The sequence below is a fragment of the Elaeis guineensis genome, chromosome 2 (assembly GCF_000442705.2).
Source record: "Elaeis guineensis isolate ETL-2024a chromosome 2, EG11, whole genome shotgun sequence".
NCBI classification, from domain to species: Eukaryota; Viridiplantae; Streptophyta; class Magnoliopsida; order Arecales; family Arecaceae; genus Elaeis; species Elaeis guineensis.
In genome coordinates, this window is record NC_025994.2 from 77612391 (window position 1) to 77632612 (window position 20222).

Here is a 20222-nt window from a genome sequence, read left to right on the forward strand (position 1 = left end):
TAATGTTACATCAACCAAAAGATGACAATTGCACAGCTTAAATTACAAGCAACAGATGAGTAGGGAAAATTTATAAGCAAATTTAAAACCAAAAACATGTATGAATTGCAAAATTCTGAAGGATATAGTATCTTTGAAAGGACACCACACTGTTGTAGATGAAGCAATTTGATAAACTTCCAAAGCAAAAGTAATAGTGCAATTTTGTTTACTTCCAAGATTCTTCATTGATGTCTTTTACTATTCCATACAATAATTTGATGATCCTAGTCTCATTCATCTAGCTGAATTGATAAACTAACGAGCACTCAAAATTTGCTTTTTCAGTTTCTGAACTTTCACTGACTATCCATTTGGTCTAAAAGCATGTCTCCCCATTCTTGCTTAAGATACCCTGACTTCTACCAACCTAACCGTTTAGTCCAATGTTCCAAACTATATATGGATTTCTCGCCAACTCCATGCTCTTAGAATTACATCACTTAACATATTTGGAAGTAAGCTAATATAAGTGTTCATTATCTCCGACTTTAAATTCATCAAGCGTTCATGATATTCATTCTTCTCTCATATTGTAGAGAGCCCCAAGCACCACGTCTTATCATCTATTAAAATCTTAGCATTGTTTTGGGAATTTTACACCTTACCAAAAAGGAAAATACAATTAAAAAAAAAAAGTAGATTATGAAGCAAAACAGCAATATGTATGGCCCGAACAAACTCCACAACACAGAAAAGACAGCTCAAAAGATTATTAATCTAGGTCAAATATGTCAAGGATCCCATGCAACAGTCATGAAAAGAAAAGGACAGATCAATCAATCTCCTTTCAAATGTTTAATTATTACCATCCTTTCTCATCTCTGGGAGCAACCCAAAAGCATGTTTCCGAATTAAATCTAGGTATTGCTCAGCTTCATGATCTGCAATGTTGAAGAGAACAGCAGAACCATACTGGAATACAACCACATAGCGGTAACAATGTCCACTCTCCTTGACTCCAATGTCCTAGAATCAAACAAATGTCATAAGGACAGCTACAAAATTACACAATGGAAAAATAAAAAAGAAAAAGAACAAGAAAGCTGCTAATTCTTGCATCTATGCATTGTGCTGCATAATATTGATGGTAATCTAATATGAGGGCTTAAAATTCTCTCAGATTTTTTCTTATGTATGTCTGCATAGATCATCCAAATGAATACATTTTATTGGGATAATCTGGATATAATTATAATAATTGAAGCGAAAGAAATAGATCCTCAAATCCATATTTCAATACATTCAATATTTCATCCAAACAACATTATCCTCTTTTGAAATTTCAAAACCATACAGATGGTGTTGTAATGTAAGATGTCCATTATGATAAAAATATCCCATTCTAGCTGCATGGACAGCAAAGCTCATTGTAATCTTGGTTTCAATGTTCAAAAGTATACATTATGCAACCAATAACACTTCAGAGGGAAATAAGAAAGAAGAAAAAAGTTTTCCTTATGTTATCAGGCCCAGCAATCCCAAAAATATCTGGTAAATGATAAATAGCCCATGAACAGGACATGCAAGACTTAAATTAGGCTCACCAATGACAAGCTAAGCAGTCCTTTGGCACTAACAAAAGCTTGGAACAAAGCAGAACATGTGCTGCTCTATAAGTTCTTTCATTGATATATTAGCAGGCTAATTAAAAGATAATACAAAGAGAAAGATTTAGTTAAATTCCACCTATCTAGAATAAAGAGATAATCAAACAAATACATCAATTTGCTGTATTCTAGATAATCACATACCGATTTAACACAATTTATGTTTGGAGATTTCTTGATCTCTTCCATCCTTTATTTTCATTGGTGATGTTTTTATTTGTTTGTCTAATTTATCAACTCCAAAAGTACTAATTCTCTAGTTTTGACCCTTTTTGGTTGAAATGACTGAATCAAGAGAAAACAACCCAAAAATTTTTGTCCTTAGATGGGGTTGGAATGTGCTCCAAAACTGAAATTGTAAATTTTCCTATCAGATATAATTCCCATGGTCTATCTTGGTTGAGCCATTCTCCAATCCAATAGAAAAAGGATCATTTTTCTTATAAATAGCAACAATAACATGTCACATGTTCACTTTTCAAGTTAAGGGAATCAACATGTATAGGGGCAATATTTTCAAGCATTCAGAAAATCTACTGAACAAAATCATGATATTTTCTTCCAAACTATATAGTGTAGAAGTATGTAATATCAGTAGTTCTTCATTGATCTCCAGAGTGACCAAAATAAACAGCATAAACAATTCCAGATTTTGTCTAATAACTACATAAAAAATGTGCAATAGATTTTAACAAACATCACAAAACCATTGATCAAAGGAAGGGCTTCCTCCAACACAAATAAAACAGATTAACTTAAACTAGATTACCGTAATTTCTGGAGGGAAATCAGAGTAGCGGAGGGCGACATAATTTGACGAGCGAGAAGTGGGTGGAATTACATTGCACGCATTCTCGGTCTGCATGCTCTTCAAATTAATACTGCCAAAACATTCAATCTGAGAAGCCTTAAATTTAAAAAAGCAAACCCAACAAAAGATGAAGCCATCCTGTGTCAATCAAGAGAAACCTAGATTCTCTCTTTTCCTTTTTTTTTTTTGGTTGTTGGGGTGGGGGGCGGCGCGGGGTTGTGAATATCTCTAGAAGCCAAACAACTTCTGTACAGTTTCATAAACCATAAACTCAAGAAATTTTGTTCAATGTTATAAGCAACAACTAAACTAAATCAAAAATAATCCAAAAACAACTGCAACAGTGAAAAGAACAGAACCAAATAATAAATCCAAGTCCGTCTATTCAAACTTTTAAGAAGAAGAAAATTCATAATCAACTAATCAGATGATAAAACACAAAAACATCCAACTCAATGAATTTGAATGAATTAAATTAGAAGAAAAACTTGAATAAATTAAATTAGATGAAAATGAAAACATAGAGAAAGGATACCTAGTACAGAGGAAGTAGGCCTTAACAGGTACATATCTAACCACGTCCTCTTCTTCCCCAGACTCCACCGCACTCCCATGGCTATAAACCTGATGCCCACCAACAAAACCACTCTCATACACACCAGAGATGGCAGGATTCGAGGAGAAGAACCTCAAAAGAGATGAGAGAGGGCTACCGTTCTTAGGGAGATATGGAGATAGATGAGGAGATGGGAGAAGGGATTGGTGCTGCGGAGAAGGGTGAGACCTTGGCGTCGCCATTAGGCGCCGGAGATGAAACCAAGCCCTCAGCCCCCCCATTGTCTCCCCTTACCTCCCTCACTCCCCTTCTTCTTGCAGGAGGCAAACAGGTAGCAGATGTGAACCTGAATTCTAAGCCACGAGTCAATGTGCGTCCCGGGAGTAGAAACATGCCGATGGGCCACGTCTGTTGGGTTCAGTTCTGGGTGTTTTTCGTTGATTCACAATAGAAGAAGATGGTTTTCCCGAGCCCTAGGCCGCTGCTTTAAAGATCACGTGTGGCACACGTGAGATAATTGTGGAATCGTTGAGGAGCTCTATAGTCTAAATAGACGGCTTCGTGATAGAGACTGCGCCGGAGCTGTCTGATCTCCATCTGATGGTCTGGATGTGCTGTTTCTTGTGGAGAGTGGAGATTTCATATATCGGCAGTCAGAGACAGTTGATCAAGATCAGACGGCTCTGATCTATGTTATCTCTCAAGAGGTCGGAAATCGGGCCGGCATTGCAGTCTGTGGTGATATTCTTGTAAATAAGGTTGCATTTGCTGCATTATCGGGTAATTTTGAAAGATAATGTAGATTATCTTTCAGATAGGTTATTGTTGTGAATCAAATATATTCTGGTTTACATGAGATAAAAAAAATTTTCTTTCTCAAATGATGCTTTTTGGGTCAGGAGATAAAGCCGTGAGCTATGGTCCAAGGGAAACGTATGAGTTATGACAACCATGAGCGTACCAACTGTGGATCAAGAGAGCCACAATCGTTAGTAGCAAGAAGAAAACACGGTGGGTCATGGGTTCGAGGGCCACGAATGATAAGGATTAAAGTTCTCATAAAGCATACAGCTCGAGATTTTAGTCTTAATTACAATGATACCCGTGCGCGACACTGGATAGATGCCGTTTATCATTCTGCGAGACTCTCTCCATCCTCCACGAATGATAGCCTTTGATTTCTTCCGAGCGGAAGGGCGAGAGATGGAGAGAGTCGACTGAGCTCGGGGAGGAGAACGCCATGGCGATTTCCTGAGATCGAAGAGCTCTCGGGGCCTTGAAGCATTCGTCGCTGCCCACCTTCTCTTGTCCGAAGGTTTCCATTCTTCTTCTTTCTAGGTCCTTCTTAAATTTACAGAAATGGCTTCTGATTTCTTTATATTATGTTAAGGAGGTGTGATTTGCGAATATGAAGCATCTTAGGTAGGAAAGAATCCATTTTGATTTTTTATATATAACTTTGATTGAAAGCAGCTGTTTTTTATGGATTTTTCGGGGAGTAAGTTCTCTATTTGTTGTGCATTTTATTTCTTCCCCATAATTTCGGTTCTCAAAGTATAACTCATGTTATTAACGTTGAAATGCCACATGACCATCAAATGATGCCCTTATCGTGGCGTTGATTCCAATTCCTACTTGATTGCAAGTTTTAAATTCTTAATAGCTCCTTTAACAATAGTTTGCACCGAATAACCGGTTATATATTCGTTGCCAAAATGGCTACGATCTAAGTATGAGAATCAGCAGTCTGAAACTTATTTTGTGTTACAGTATGGTGTTCTTGTGTGTTGAATATATGTGTTTCGTGTTGCCATAATTACTAATATGAACCAAAAGATTTGCTTGCAGAAACCCCAAATCTTGAAAGTCTCACCTTGTCCAGCATCAGAGATGGATATGGACTTGCATTCCCTAGTAAAGCATATAAAATTTGGAGCTTTAGAATGGATGTGGTGAAAGGAACTTGTTACTGGAAACTTGTGCTGCATGAACCATGCTCAATCAGGTCCGAATTCGAGGCAAAGAGATTTGAAGGTTCAGAGATGGACTAGAGTTAACAAGAGGCCGATCCATAAAGATGAATTTTTTTTTTTTTTTGTTTAGCCTGCCTAGATGTAAGAGCACAGATACATTTAGGAAATGCTTGATCTGACTAAATGGGCATACATCTGCATGCTTCTCTCTTTATCTACTTATAGGAATAGTATGAAGGTTGTGCAATGGTGTTTTGCTTGCTTTCTTCAAGATTTTTGCAAGCACACAAGCTTCCTGAAACAATTTGCTGAAATAGTGCAAGACAAACCAGACCTTCTGAGCTTCACTGAAAACCTAGTTCATGGTGCATGGGCCTTATGTCCAATATTTGCCATCAAAGGGCAATTAAAGCATTCTAACAAAATTAACAAACAAAATTTGGTCCCCATCTAGCTTGTCAGTTATATTGTATGCTCAGCATTCTATATAAGCAGGTTTAGGATATTGGAATTCCTTAGACTGGCAGAAGCATCATTTCTGAATCCACTGATCATTTCCATGGCACATAGCTTATGTCCAGAAGCCAATTCTATCACTTTCATAGTTTCATATACCCTGTATTATCACTCTAAGGATCATTATGTTACGTGTGGTACTACCACTACCATTCTAACCAACATTTTGGAATTTTGCTTCTTAAAATGAGCAAAAATATGTATGTTTTTTCTCAAATTCATTTTAGTAAGCCATCCAGTTTGCTTTAGATTCGAACAGCCTCCATTTCATGTTTGTTTACTCAGTAGATAACACTCAAGGATCTTATTCCACATTCCTTCACAGGGCATGGATTGAGAATAACAATGGTGGCATTGTGGTTATTGTGGAAGTCCAATGTTTGCGTACTATTTGTAGGTAAGAGTGATATGTCATCATTTTCAGCTCATAATGGATGAGGCAGTTGCTAACTCTTCATCCTTCATCCATGCACATGATACTTAAGGCTCTACATGGATTGCATTTTTTGTTTTAAACAGTTGGTAAGATCTTCATGACCGCTGATGAGTTAAAGATTTCAACCTTACCTGGCTGCTACTAACATTAGTTATCTTGTGTTATTTGGTCAAATAATCTCCTGGCAATCGAATGTTGCTTCTCGTAAATATTACCCTATATTGTTGGGCTCTATAATAGATCTTCCCATAAAGATAGGCCTAAACCTCTTTAAGAAGGTAGAGTCAATGGCAATTCTTGCTCTCCTCCTTATTGGTCTATTCTTAAATTATTATCCAGTGAGTGATGTCTCTGATCAGATTTTCTTTTAAATTGCCGGCATGTATTATCTCCCTTCATATATTTCAGAAAGTTTTTATGAGACCCTGGTCATCAATCAAAAAAATCATAGCAAAATCTTGTTAGATTGCCTATCCCCACTTATATCCATGTAATTTGAAGAGTATTCATCTTTATCCAGCATTCTTCTTGCATTACTTATCTATGATGACTGGTCTTTATAGCTGTCATCACAGAAGAGGCACATTCTTAGGCAAGGAAATAGCTGGGACAACCATTTCCAGATTCCACGTCTTTGCAATTCTGAGCCCCGCTACTCTCCAATGGAGTGGGAGTGGCTTCTATGACTAGCACAAACCTTCTATTTATCCATCAGTGATGAACATCATCCTAAAATCTATTCGTCGTCCACCCTAAAAGTTCATTGCTTATGAAATTCTATAGATGTGCTATTTTTAAGGACCATCATATTCGTTAGGTGTAACCTTTATACCATGAGTCTCATCTAGAAGGTGTTTCTTCTTTTTTTTTACCCCATTATCAAAATTTGTTCTGCCTGGCCCTTGGTATCTTCTTCATTGGAGCTGGATGGATTGTTAAGATTTTTTGATTGGGGACCATCATATTCTTTAAATTCTGAGTGTGGGAGAAAAAACTACCTCAAAAACTCATTAGAATTTGAAAATAATATTCCTGTGTAGAATAAGGCAGGTTTTAATGGTGAGTTCAAGTTAACAACTGAGATTAACATATCTGTTCTGTAGTTTAACACTGCAAGTGTTCTGTACTTTGAACATGGATATTCATGAAATGGTCCTTTGCTAATCTTGGAAGGTCAGGTTTTGTTAACATAAATATGCTGATTTGTGCATTTCACCATGCAGTGCATGCCAGATTTTGGCTTGGACTGTGGTATTATATGCTTCGCTTTGTAAATTATACAGACATGGCATGTGAAAATTGGATTTGCTCTATTGCTGGCCATTGACTCATTGACAAGCTACTTTGTAGAGCAGCTATGCTTATTATGTCATAAAATGGTCATGGGAAAGGTGAATAATCTGGAAAAATTGAGTGCTCTTATCACGACATGAACTGAAACATGTGTCTTGTGCATGCTGCTTTCAATAGCATACCATACATTAAGTTTAGTCCTTAATCTGAAGTATCAGCTCATAATGTGGGGCTTGCCCCAGTGTTCATACCCCTTCACTTTGCAGTCAGAAGTTCTGAGTTTGAATCTTGAATGGTCTATCCCCAAGCAAGATAATCATGGTGCTGGAGTATCAGTTTACAATTTTAAATAACTGCTCTCACCACACGGTATTCCTAGTCTCATACTCACTGTACAGCTGCTAATTTAGTGAATATCAGGAAGGCATGCTTAATTCTAGAAGTGAAAACTATGTTTGCTTATGCATAAGAATCAGATTTTCTACCTTTGCTTGTTTTGTAGCAGCAAATTGTGGATGGAGACAAGAATTTTCTTGGTAAAAAAGCTAGGGACAATTTACATTTTTTTTTTTTTAAACTGGTTTTACTTGTAGTGCTTTTGTGGTCCTATCTTTTAGTTTGAGACTGCTCTGGTTGGTTTCAAATATTCCCAAAAAATTGTGGTTCGCTTACCAAGTAAATATTACTACATGAAAGTACATCCAACTAAGCATGTACCATAGGCCCTCAATTTTCGTTCCTCTTTCATCAAGCTAACCATCTTGATGGTGGATGTTGATTATTTCTGGTTTCCCTGCTTCATCTCCATGGGCATATGCATGTGCATTATACAAGCATTAGGATTACACTATGAAGTTTAAGATTTATTTGCTGTAAAGTTGATTCATATTGGAGGATTAAAAAGTATTGCACTGCTCTGTTGTTTATCATCTGCTATTCTTTAATCCTCTATGATGATTCAATTTTGCACTCCTGTATATTTTCTCAGAAGAAAGCAAAAAATATATACTGGAAACATTCTGTGTCATTGTTTCTTTTCAGACACGTATTGGCCTTTTTACTAGGGTACCCAGTAATCTTGAAATTACAGCCAAATGGCAACAAAGGAACCCTTTGACCATGATAAGTGAAGCAAACATTGCTTTTGCTTTGCAGTTACAGGAGATGAGCTCGCCACAACAACCATAAACCTGGATTCTGATGGATTCCTTCTTAATGCAATCAACATGAGCTTTTTTAAGCGTTTGAACTTGGCCTGGAGGATTCTGTTCCCTACACCTAGAGCAAGAAGAAAGTCTAATGCCAAGATTGCAAAGCAGAGGCTTAAAATGATTCTCTTCTCTGATCGCTGTGCTGTCAGTGATGAAGTAAAACAAAAGATTGTGAGCAATATCGTTCAGGCTTTATCAGAGTTTTGTTGAGATAGACTCCCAAGACAAAGTTCAGCTAAGCTTCTCAACTGATTCGGACCTTGGTTCTGTTTACTCTGTCGCAATTCCAGTCCGGCGTGTGAAGCCTGAGTACCAAGAATCTGATAAGGATTTGAGGGCAATGACGAGTATAGAGTACAAAAACTCTGGAGAAGCTTCTGACTCCTTTGATGTCCAGTTCGATTTCTTCATTCCAAATGAGAAATGACTACAAGGCCATTTTGAGTTCCATTTTCTTGTTTTGATCCATATCTGTGGACAATTACTACTCAGTTACCATTTTTATTAGAGTTAAAGTGGAAACAATGTTTGTTATTTCATGAGTTGTTTTAAATATTTGAACCCTTTGGAACCAGCAGGTTATAAATATGTCACGAGTTCGGAAGATAACCACGGCATTGGGTGATGTTCTTGTTCTCATTGGATTGGTTGGCACCATGGATTTGATGTCTCAGGTGTAGTTAATTTTGTCATTGGATTTGTTTGCGCCATGTGCACTGGTGGACTTCGGGCGTCCAGTGGAAGCTCTGCTTAGTTTTATTCTCTTTATGTGCAACAGAGAAGAGGAAGCTAATGTATGCTTATTTGTACATCCATGAATTCATTGCTTTACGGCTCCCAAGTATGAGCTGAAAATATCACACTGTTAATGGATGTCTTTTGGCTAATCTAAAAACAGGGATGGACATTCCCCCAAGTTAAGCCATTGTAAGTACTATAAATGGATAATTCCTGGGATGCTCTCATGTCATCCTCTTTGGCGCCTCTTTTTATCTCTTTGCTCATGGAAAACCCTGTTCCATGAGAATTTATTTCAATGGAGCAGGTTATCTCCATCCATATTGCATATAATTTGTTTGGCTTTGTTTTATTGGGGAATAATATTAAAGAAAACTTGATTTTAGCATTCTTCAACGAAACTAGAGTGTAGAGAAACTCCATTCTAGCATGAACTTCACCATCGAGGTGATTAAGACCCTCAACTGCTTGGTAATAACGTTGCGGCAACCTCTAACCTAAGCATGTGGGAGGGATACCTGTCTTCAAACATCAGAGACAGTTAAGAAATGGATGGTCTAACCATAAACTTCCGTAATTTCCCCCCGCAGAAGTTGGACTAAAGAGGTGTTTGGTGTATTATATAGGTAATATTGCTATAGTAATGTGATTGCAGAGGAAATGTGACTATCTGATAAAATTATAGAAAATCATATATTGTAGTATTTGATATGTACAGTAATATTGTTGTAAAATCATAGAAAATCCTACATTGTAGTGTTTGGTATATAATTTAAATTATATAAAATATTAATTAATTTTTTCAAAGTACCACCATCCTTGCTTATTGATTATTGTCTATTTTCTAGATAAATAATTTAATTTTGGGACCAATCATTTTTCATGACATCACCGATTATGTTTTCTTTTCTATTTTCACCAACTGAGACTACCTATAATTTATTTTTGTTGAGTATAAAATACCCTCGGCCGAAGTTCTCGGCGGGATCGACCCTCGCAAGTCTCTTCCGAATTTTGACTACTGTTGGTGAACTCCCGTCGCTCCGTCCGGACTCCTACGGGAGCCGGACTCCGTCCACAACTTCTACGGCAAGGAAGACTCCGCCCGGACTCCTACGGGAGCCGGACCCCATCACCAACTTCTACTGCAAGGAAGACTCCGTCCGGACTCCTACGGGAGCCGGACTCCGTCCACAACTTCTACTGCAAGGAAGGCTCCGTCCGGACTCCTACGGGAGCCGGGCCCCGTCACCAACCTCTACTGCTGGTAAGCCTTGTCCGGACTCCTACGGGAGCCGAACTTCGCCTTTGATTTCAATTGCAGGAAGGCTCCGCTCGGACTCCTACGGGAGCCAGGCTCCGTCACCGACTTCAACTGCTGATAAGCTCTGTCCGGACTCCTACGGGAGCTGGATTTCGCACCTGACTTCTACTGCAAGGAAGACTCCGCCCGGACTCCTACGGGAGCCGGGCTCCGTCCACAACTTCTACTGCAAGGAAGGCTCCGCCCGGACTCCTACGGGAGCCGGGCCCCGTCACCAACTTTTACTGCTGGCAAGACTCCGCCCGGACCCCTACGAGAGATGGGCTCCGTCCACAACTTCTGCTGCAAGGAAGACTCCGCCCGGACTCCTACAGGAGCCGGACTCCGCCTACGACCCCAACTGCAAGTAGACTGCGTCCGGACCTCTACGAGAGTCGGACTCCGTCTCCTATTCCGACTGCGAGAAGACCTCGCCCAAACTCCTGCGGGTACCAGACCTCGCCACCGACTCCAACCGAACTTCGGCCGACAAGTCTGGACCCCCAGACAGGCCGTATTAACGGCCACGATCCTGCTCCCCTCCCCACGGCGGACCCTGCGTAGCTCCATTACTCCCTGACAGGCCGTATTAACGACCACGATTCTGCTCCACTCCCTACGGTGGATTCTGTGCGATTCCACCACTCCCTGACAAGTCACGACAGCGGACGCCGCTCCACTCCCCGTAACTGATTCCACGTGGCGAGCCACAGCGATAGCCACGATCCCGCTCCACTACCCTCCGCAATAAATTCCTCCTGACTCTGGACGGCCCACGACCAGATGGTTGCAGACGTCACTGTCAATTTGTTGCCCCCTCCGTCTATAAAAGGGGAACCCCAGATACGTTGTTCTATAAGCTCCATTTTCTATCTCAAAATTCTGCTAAAATTACCGTTTGAGCACTCCATTCTTGTTGAGGCAGAGAACTGACTTGAGCGTCGGAGGGTCTTGCCGGAGCAACCCCACCTCCAGTTGAGACTTCTTTTGCAGGTCCCGGTGGCGACCGCGACTTCTTCGACTCCAGCTTCTCCGACGCAGGTGGATTTTTGAACCAACAGGATTGGCGCTAGAGGAAGGGGCTGAACCTTCACGGTACCCTTGTTCTTAAAGGAGTGCTCAACGGGGCCACCTCCGGCCATCTTCTCCGCACCCGCTTCTCCTTTTCCCCCACTGGGTCCTCGCCCGGTTCCTTCTCGCGAAGCATCCGCACAGCTGCCCACGGTCTCCGCAGCCATATTTCGGGCCCCGATCCCACCTCTGGTTTCTCGGGCCCTGCATCCTCCGCAATGGTCGCCGGCATGGAGTGGCCGAACAATCGACCTCCGATGGATTTCGCCAACACCGTTTCGGGGGATCCCGGCAGGGAGCAACCAACGTACCACCCGTACCCCCCAAGCGGCAAAAGACTGAATAGCCCATAACCTTCACTGAAGGAGACGCCCAGGGAGTCCAATTCCCTCATAACGACGCGGTCGTAGTTTCCATGAGTATAGCAAATTACGACGTCCGTCGCATTCTCGTCGACAATGGAAGCTCGGCCGACATCTTGTTCTACGACGCCTTCTCAAGAATGTCCATCCTTGACGGCCATTTGAGACCGATTAGCTCCCCTCTGGTAGGGTTTACCGGCGACGCTGTTCCGACGGAAGGAATGATAACTTTGACTGTGGTCGCAGGTCGATATCCAAGGCAATCCAGAGCTCTGATGAATTTCTTGATGGTGAAGGCGCCGTCGGCCTATAATGCAATCCTCGGCCGACCTGGCCTCAATGCTCTCCGGGCCGTCGTGTCAACCTACCATTTGAAGTTGAAATTCTCCACCAGCCAGGGGATCGGAGAGGTCCGGGGAGATCAAGCCCTGGCCAGGCACTGCTACAGCATAGCCTTGCAAGGAAGCGACCAATCTGACCCCTGTCCCATCGATGGATTGGATGCACGCGATGACCTCACCGAAGAGAGGGGCACCCCAATTGAAGATTTGGTACCAATCCCTTTGAACGACGGGAACACGGAGCATGTAGCAATGATCGGCTCTAACCTGGAGGAGGAGGTGCGGACGCGTCTCATTGATTTTCTACGAAAGAATGCGGACGTTTTCGCTTGGGTTCCAGCAGATATGCCAGGGATTGATACGAAAATCATGGAGCATCGTCTGGCCGTCGATCCAAAGCATCGACCGACGAAAGAAAAAATCCGAAGTCATGCATCGGACAGGCAGAAGGTGATAGCCGAAGAAGTGGACAAGCTCCTTAAAGCCGGATTCATTAAGGAAGTCAATTATCCTGATTGAATTTCCAACGTTGTCCTAGTCAAAAAAGCAAACGGCAGGTGGAGGATGTGCATAGACTTCGAAAAGTTGAATAAGACCTGTCCAAAGGACAGCTACCCCCTTCCCAGAATCGATCAACTGGTGGACGCGACCTCGGGGCATGAGCTCCTCACCTTCATGGATGCGTTCTCCGGCTACAATCAAATCAGAATGGCACCGGAAGACGAAGAAAAGATCACTTTCATCACTAATCGTGGCCTTTACTGTTACAGGTCATGCCTTTCGGCCTAAAAATGCGGGCGCAACCTACCAACGATTGGTGAACAAAATCTTTAAGGAGCAGATCGGCCGTAACATGGAGGTCTATGTGGACGATATGCTTGTAAAAAGCAAATCTTCCAGGGATCACGTCACCGACCTCGAGGAGACCTTCGACGCTCTCCGAAAATATAGAATGAAGCTGAACCCAACTAAATGTGCTTTCGGGGTAACCTCGGGAAAGTTTCTGGGCTTCATGATGTCGGGGCGCGGGATCGAGGCCAATCCAGAGAAAATTCGCGCCATCTAGGAGATGGCCGCCCCAAAGTCGATAAAAGAGGTTCAGCGCCTCACAGAGAGAATAACGGCCCTGAATCGCTTCGTCGCAAGGTCGGTCGAGCGGTGCTTACCCTTCTTTCAAACCCTCAAGCAGCCCAAGAACTTTTGTTGGACCCCTGAGTGCCAACAGGCGTTCGAAGAGCTAAGGAGCTACCTCGTCTCACCCCCGCTGTTGGCAAAGCCGGAGCTTGGGGAGGAACTATTTTTATACCAGGCGGTCTCTCCCATGGCTCTCGCGGCCGTCCTTGTCAAAGAAAAGGCGAGGGTCTAGCGGCCGATCTACTATGTCAGCCGCGCTTTGAGGGACCCGAGACCAGGTACACCAAATTAGAAAAACTGACTTACGCCTTGTTGATCGCAGCCCGAAGGCTCCGACCCTACTTTCAAGGGCACACCGTGATGCTGCTCACTGATCAACCGATCAAAGCAATTTTGCACCGAACGGACGCCTCTGGAAGGATGGCAAAGTGGACGATCGAGCTCACAGAATTCGACATCAACTATCGACCCAGGCCAGCAGTGAAGGCCCAAATACTGACGAATTTCATAGTGGAGTGTACCATCCCAGAGGAGGCTAAACCTGAACAAAGTGAAATTGACGACTTGAAGTCCCGACCGAACTCCCCCAAAGAAGAAGCGGATCCCTCTGATCACTTTTGGGCCCTCTATGTGGATGGGTCTTCCAACATGTCAGGCACGGGTGCAGGCCTAATCTTGGTTAGTCCAGAGGGAACCGTCGCGGAGTACGTTCTGCATTTTGAGTTCTCCGCCACAAACAATGGAGCGGAATATGAAGCTCTGATTGCAGGACTAAGGGTCGTCAAAGAGCTGGAAATAGACCAGCTCCGGATCCACAGCGACTCTCAACTAGTAGTGGGATAAGTCAGCGGAAGTTACGAAGCGCGGGAGGACAATATGGCCAAATACCTTAAAAGGGTAAAGGAGCTCGTCCCCGCCTTTAGCAGCTTCAACATCAAACAGATCCCAAGGTTGGAAAATACCAGGGCTGACCTTCTCTCCAAGCTGGCAATGCTGGCTCCGACCGAACTGCCCAAGGGCGTTCTCTTTGAAGTTCTAAAGCGCCCGAGTACAGAGGAGTCGCGGCCCGTGATGGAGATTGACTACGAGCCCAGCTGGATCGACCCCCTGATAATCTATCTCAGAGATGGAGTTCTCCCCCAGGATGCGAAAGAAGCTCGAAAACTCCGAAACCAAGCCTCCGATACATCCTTTATGAGGATAAATTGTACATGAGATCATACTCCTTGCCCTCTTAAAATGCCTCCGGCCTTCGGAGGCTGACTACGCCTTGTGGGAAGTGCATGAAGGAATCTGCGGAAACCATTTGGGGGCTAGATTTTATCCCACAAGTTGCTCCGCCAAGGGTATTACTGGCCGACGATGCATCATGATTCGATCGAATATGTCAGAAAGTGCGATCGATGCCAGAGATATGCTAACGTCCAGAGACAGCCCGCCACCGAGCTCACGCCCTTGAGTGCCCCATGGCCTTTTGCGCAGTGGGGGATGGACATCCTTGGCCCCTTTCCTATGACGTCTGGGCAGAGAAAGTTTCTCCTTGTAGCGATCGACTACTTCACCAAATGGGTTGAAGCCGAACCACTAGCAAAAATCACAGAAGCAAAAGTGCAAGATTTCATCTGAAAGTCGATCGTGTGTAGGTTCGGTCTGCCAAGGACCCTAATCACTGATAATGGACGGCAATTCGCGGGAGCAAAATTTCTCGAATTCTGTGAAGATCTAAACATCTCCCAATACTTCACATCGGTAGCCCATCCTCAGGCGAACGGCGAAGCTGAGGTGACTAACAGAACCCTTTTGCAGGGGATTAAGACAAGGCTCGAAAAGGCGAAGGAAACTTGGGCGGACGAACTTTATCATGTGCTGTGGGCGTATCGAACTACCCAGAGGCTGCCCACGGGGGAAACCCCCTTTGTTTTGGCCTTCGGTACGGAGGCCGTCATCCCAATTGAGCTTAAACTCCCATCGGCGCGAGTCGTAGCATTCGACGAACACCAAAATTCGCAAAGTCTTAAAGCCAACCTCGACCTGCTGGAAGAAAGACGGGAGATAGCTCAGGTTCGAATGACAGCCTACAGACAGAAAGTCGCTCGATACTACAACGCCCGGGTCAAGAGCAAAGTCTTTAGAGCAGGAGATCTAGTACTTCGACGAGCCGCCGTCTCGCTGCCTCAGGATCGAGAGAAGCTCGCCTCAAACTGGAAAGGCCCGTACGAGGTCAAAGAAGTAGTTCAGCCCGAAACTTATTATATTAAGGAGCTCGGAGGAGCCGACCTCCCACAACCATGAAGCTCGGAGAACTTACGAATGTACTACCAATAACTTCATTTTAACTAAAAGTTGTATATTTGCATGTCTTTGGTACTATCCTACATCCACAGGACAATCCAAACAAATTGTCTCGGAAGCGAGGAGGAAACCTCGTCTCGACAAAGTCGAAGGCCCGGTTCTCTTTAGATCGGATGGGGGAAAGGCCCTACAACGCCCATACGCGCCCCCACAGCCCTGTTAGGGACAGGAGGAAAATCTCGCCCTAACTTGAGCAAAGTCGAAGGCCCGGTTCCCTTTAGACCGGATGGAGGGAGAGCCTACGACCCCAACTGCAAGTAGACTGCGTCCGAACCTCTACGAGAGTAGGACTCCGTCTCCTATTCCGACTGCGAGAAGACTTCGCCCAAACTCCTGCGGGTACCAGACCTCGCCACCGACTCCAATCGAACTTCGGTCGACAAGTCTGGACCCCCAGACAGGCCGTATTAACGGCCACGATCTTGCTCCCCTCCCCGCGGCGGACCCTGCGTAGCTCCATTACTCTCTGACAGGCCGTATTAATGGCCACGATTCTGCTCCACTCTCTGCGACGAATTCTGTGCGATTCCACCACTCCCTGACAAGTCACGACAGCGAATGCCGCTCCACTCCCCGTAACTGATTCCACGTGACGAGCCACAGCGATAGCCACGATCCCGCTCCACTACCCTCCGCAATAAATTCCTCCTGACTCTGGGCGGCCCACGATCAGACGGTTGCAGGCGTCACTGTCAGTTTGTTGCCCCCTCCGTCTATAAAAGGGGAACCCCAGATACGTTGTTCTATAAGCTCCATTTTCTATCTCAAAACTCTGCTAAAATTACCGTTCGAGTACTCCATTCTTGTTGAGGCAGAAAACTGACTTGAGCATCGGAGGGTCTTGCCGGAGCAACCCCACCTCCGGTTGAGACTTCTTTTGTAGGTCCCGATGGCGACCGCGACTCCTTCGACTCCAGCTTCTCCGACGCAGACGGATTTTTGCACCAACAGGATTGGCACTAGAAGAAGGGCTGAACCTTCGCGGTACCCTTGTTCTTAAAGGAGTGCTCAACGGGGCCGCCTCCGGCCATCTTCTCCGGCACCCGCTCCTCCTTTTCCCCCCACTGGGTCCTCGCCCGGTTCCTTCTCGCGAAGCATCCGCACAGCTGCCCACGATCTCCGCAGCCATATTTCGGGCCCCGTCCCGCCTCTGGTTTCTCGGGCCCTGCATCCTCCGGCAATGGTCGCTGGCATGGAGTGGCCGGACAATCGGCCTCTGATGAATTTCGCCAACATCGTTTCAGGGAGATCCCGACAGGGAGCAACCAATGTACCATCCGTACCCCCCAAGCGGCAAAAGACTGAAGAGCCCATAACCTTCACTGAAGGAGACGCCCAGGGAGTCCAATTCCCTCATAACGACGCGGTTGTAGTTTTCATGAGTATAGCAAATTACGACGTCCGTCGCATTCTCGTCGACAATGGAAGCTCGGCCGATATCTTGTTCTACGATGTCTTCTCAAGAATGTCCATCCTTGACGGTCATTTGAGACCGATTAGCTCCCCTCTGGTAGGGTTTACCGGCTTCCGACGCTGGGAGAGGCCCTACAATGCCCATACGCGCCCCCATAGCCCTGTTAGGGACAGGAGGAGAACCTCGCCCTAACTTGAGCAAAGTCGAAGGCCCGGTTCCTTTTAGACCGGATGGGGGGAGAGGCCCTACAACGTCCATACGCGCCTCCACAGCCCTGTTAGGGACAGGAGGAGAACCTTGCCCTAACTTGAGCAAAGTCGAAGGCCCGGTTCCTTTTAGATCGGATGGGGGGAGAGGCCCTACGATGCCCATACGCGCCCCCACAGCCCTGTTAGGGACAGGAGGAGAACCTCGCCCTAATTCGAGCAAAGTCGAAAGCCCGGCTCTCTTTAGGCTGGAAGGTGGGAAGGGCCCAACAACGTCCATATGTACGGCCGCAGCCGCGCTAGAGACAAGAGGAGGACCTCATTCTAACCAGAGCTGAAATCTGTTACTACAGGAATGGGAGAAGAATCTCGTCCCGGCGTCAATTAAAAGTTCGGTCGTTCAAAGACCAAAAAAAAGGGGGGGCTTCCCCCAGCGGCCCCCTCGCAACAAAACTCCGCCCGGACTCCCACGGGAGCCGGGATCCGTCACCAACTTCGGCTGCTGGAAGACTCCGCCCGGACTTCCACGGGAGCCGAACCACGCCCCGACTTCGCCTACGGAAGCCAAACTCCTGTAGCCTCCCCAAGAGCGGAGGAAAAATTCCAAGCGAAAAAGAGAAAAGGAAGGCGATGGGTCACGTCAACGACAAATGAAAAACAAGCAGCGTCCAAAATACAGAAAAACCCTATCTCGGCAAGGACTGGGACTCTCGTCAAGAACCCCAGCTTTCAACACAAACCCAAGGTAAGAAGAAAAAGAGAGAGGAGGGGAAGGGAATGCAACAATAGCAACGGCAAAGAAAAAAGCTCGGCAGACAACGGTTCGACGCAAAGTACGGACAAGGTAACAAAATCACCTCCTCATTTTTTGACTAACAAGATGTACGTTACAAGATTCGGAGGGCCGAAAAAGAATACATTATTACAAGGCTCGAGCACACGGCTTGGAAGGGATACATCGGAGGCCACTTCAAGCCGCAAACTTCTCTTCCCGTTTCTGTCCTTCCCAGCCACATTTTTCGATGCGTGTGACAGGCTTGTCAGCTCTCGCCCCCACCTTGTTCCGCTCCACCTTCGAAATCCCAACCCTAGGGGGAAAAGAATGGGATAGATTCCAGGGGGCAATAAGGGCAACGGCATCAGCGACGAAGGCCTGTTTCAAGAAAAATCGGGGTTACCCCGGAGGCAGCAGTGGCGCCAGAGATATACGCCATCACCGGATGCTCCATGGCAACCACTATCCCAAGTGTTCCGACAAGGTCCGCATGCGCTACTTCCACCGTCCCCGCAACAAGTTTTACTGCCCCACCGTCGGTGCCGACCGCTTCTGGTCCCTCGGCCCCGATGATATCAAGGATCCCGCCACAGCTTGTGACGACGGCTCTGCCCTCTTAACCGGTGTCACCCCGTCCTGCTGCTCTGAAATTCTCAGGCAGAATGCCTTCACCGGCTGTCCCCGTTATTAAACCCCTGTTGTTGATGGAATTCTCTCTCGAGCCCCCTTTGAAGCGACGGGAACCTTCAGCGACCGCTCGATGATCGGAGAACTCGCAAGCTGCTGTTCCCCTCCTTGCCCTCCTCCAAGCCCGTGATATCCTCTTGAGGATGGCCTCCGGGGCGGAGGCCCTGGCGGGGGAACCCCTTAGAGAGGAGTCGGGAGGCTGGAGATGGCCGAGAGACGGCAAAGGCCGGTGTGGAGGACGCTCGGAGTTGGCAGGTGCACCGATGGAGTGGCTAAGTGGCAAAGCTCTCAGACGAAAGAAAGATGTCGTCCTTCAGGCGAATTAAAGCCTCCGGAGGAAGGGTGGGGGGTTTAAATAGGCAGCGGATCTTAGCGCAATTATGGTGGCGAGTGTCCCTAGACCCACCGGTGCTCGCCATGTGTCACGCGTGTCCCGCTCGCCGCTACCGAAGGCTGACCGTTCGCAAATTTTCATGGCGCGACGCTTGGGATCACGTCCCGATGGGAGTTCCGAAAAGACTCTTCGGGTCGCCCTAATCGGAAAAAGGGTTCCGACATGCGCGCATTAAATGCCGACATATCCGAGGGTGGTTGCACGCGGACATCAGGGGGAGAACTTCGGCTGCGACAACCTCACTGTACTTCCTTCATTCGAAATTCAAACTCGAAAGTAGGGGGACTGGTGTTGGGTATAAAATACCCTCGGCCGAAGTTCTCGGCGGGATCGACCCTCGCAAGTCTCTTCCGAATTTCGACTACTGTTGGTAAACTCCCGTCGCTCCGCCCGGACTCCTACGGGAGCCGGACTCCGTCCACAACTTCTACGGCAAGGAAGACTCCGCCCGGACTCCTACGGGAGCCGGGCTCCATCACCAACTTCTACTGCAAGGAAGACTCCGTCCGGACTCCTACGGGAGCCGGACTCCGTCCACAACTTCTACTGCAAGGAAGGCTCCGCCCGGACTCCTACAGGAGCCGGGCCCCATCACCAACTTCTACTGCTGGTAAGCCTTGTTCGGACTCCTACGGAAACTGAACTTCGCCTTTGATTTCAATTGCAGGAAGGCTCCGCCCGGACTCCTACGGGAGCCGAGCTCCGTCACCGACTTCAACTGCTGATAAGCTCTGTCTGGACTCCTACGGGAGTCGGACTTCGCACCTGACTTCTACTGCATGGAAGACTCCGCCTGGACTCCTACGGGAGCCGGGCTCCGTCCACAACTTCTGCTGCAAGGAAGGCTCCGCCCGGACTCCTACGGGAGCCGGGCCCCATCACCAACTTCTACTGCAAGGAAGACTCCATCCGGACTCCTACGGGAGCCGGACTCCGTCCGGACTCCTACGGGAGCCGGACTCCGTCCGGACTCCTACGGGAGCCGGACTCTGTCCACAAC

General features: G+C 46.0%; 2 protein-coding genes across 2 annotated transcripts; one reads left to right on the forward strand and one right to left on the reverse strand.

Annotated features, from left to right (window-relative positions):
* Positions 1 to 848: 848 nt before the first annotated feature.
* On the reverse strand, positions 849 to 3483 carry LOC105057908 (protein RETARDED ROOT GROWTH, mitochondrial; the record flags this gene model as incomplete). Its single annotated transcript, XM_073251885.1, is given in 3 exon segments — positions 849 to 1008; positions 2419 to 2530; positions 2996 to 3483. Coding segments are annotated over 3 exon segments (574 nt in total), but the record flags the coding sequence as incomplete, so codon positions are not given.
* A 506-nt stretch (positions 3484 to 3989) lies between these two features.
* LOC105057931 (cell division topological specificity factor homolog, chloroplastic) lies at positions 3990 to 9070 on the forward strand. Its single transcript, XM_029268507.2, is given in 4 exon segments — positions 3990 to 4331; positions 5831 to 5902; positions 8390 to 8646; positions 8648 to 9070. Coding segments are annotated over 3 exon segments (534 nt in total). The 5' UTR covers positions 3990 to 4331; positions 5831 to 5850; the 3' UTR covers positions 8873 to 9070.
* The last annotated feature ends 11152 nt before the right edge of the window (positions 9071 to 20222 follow it).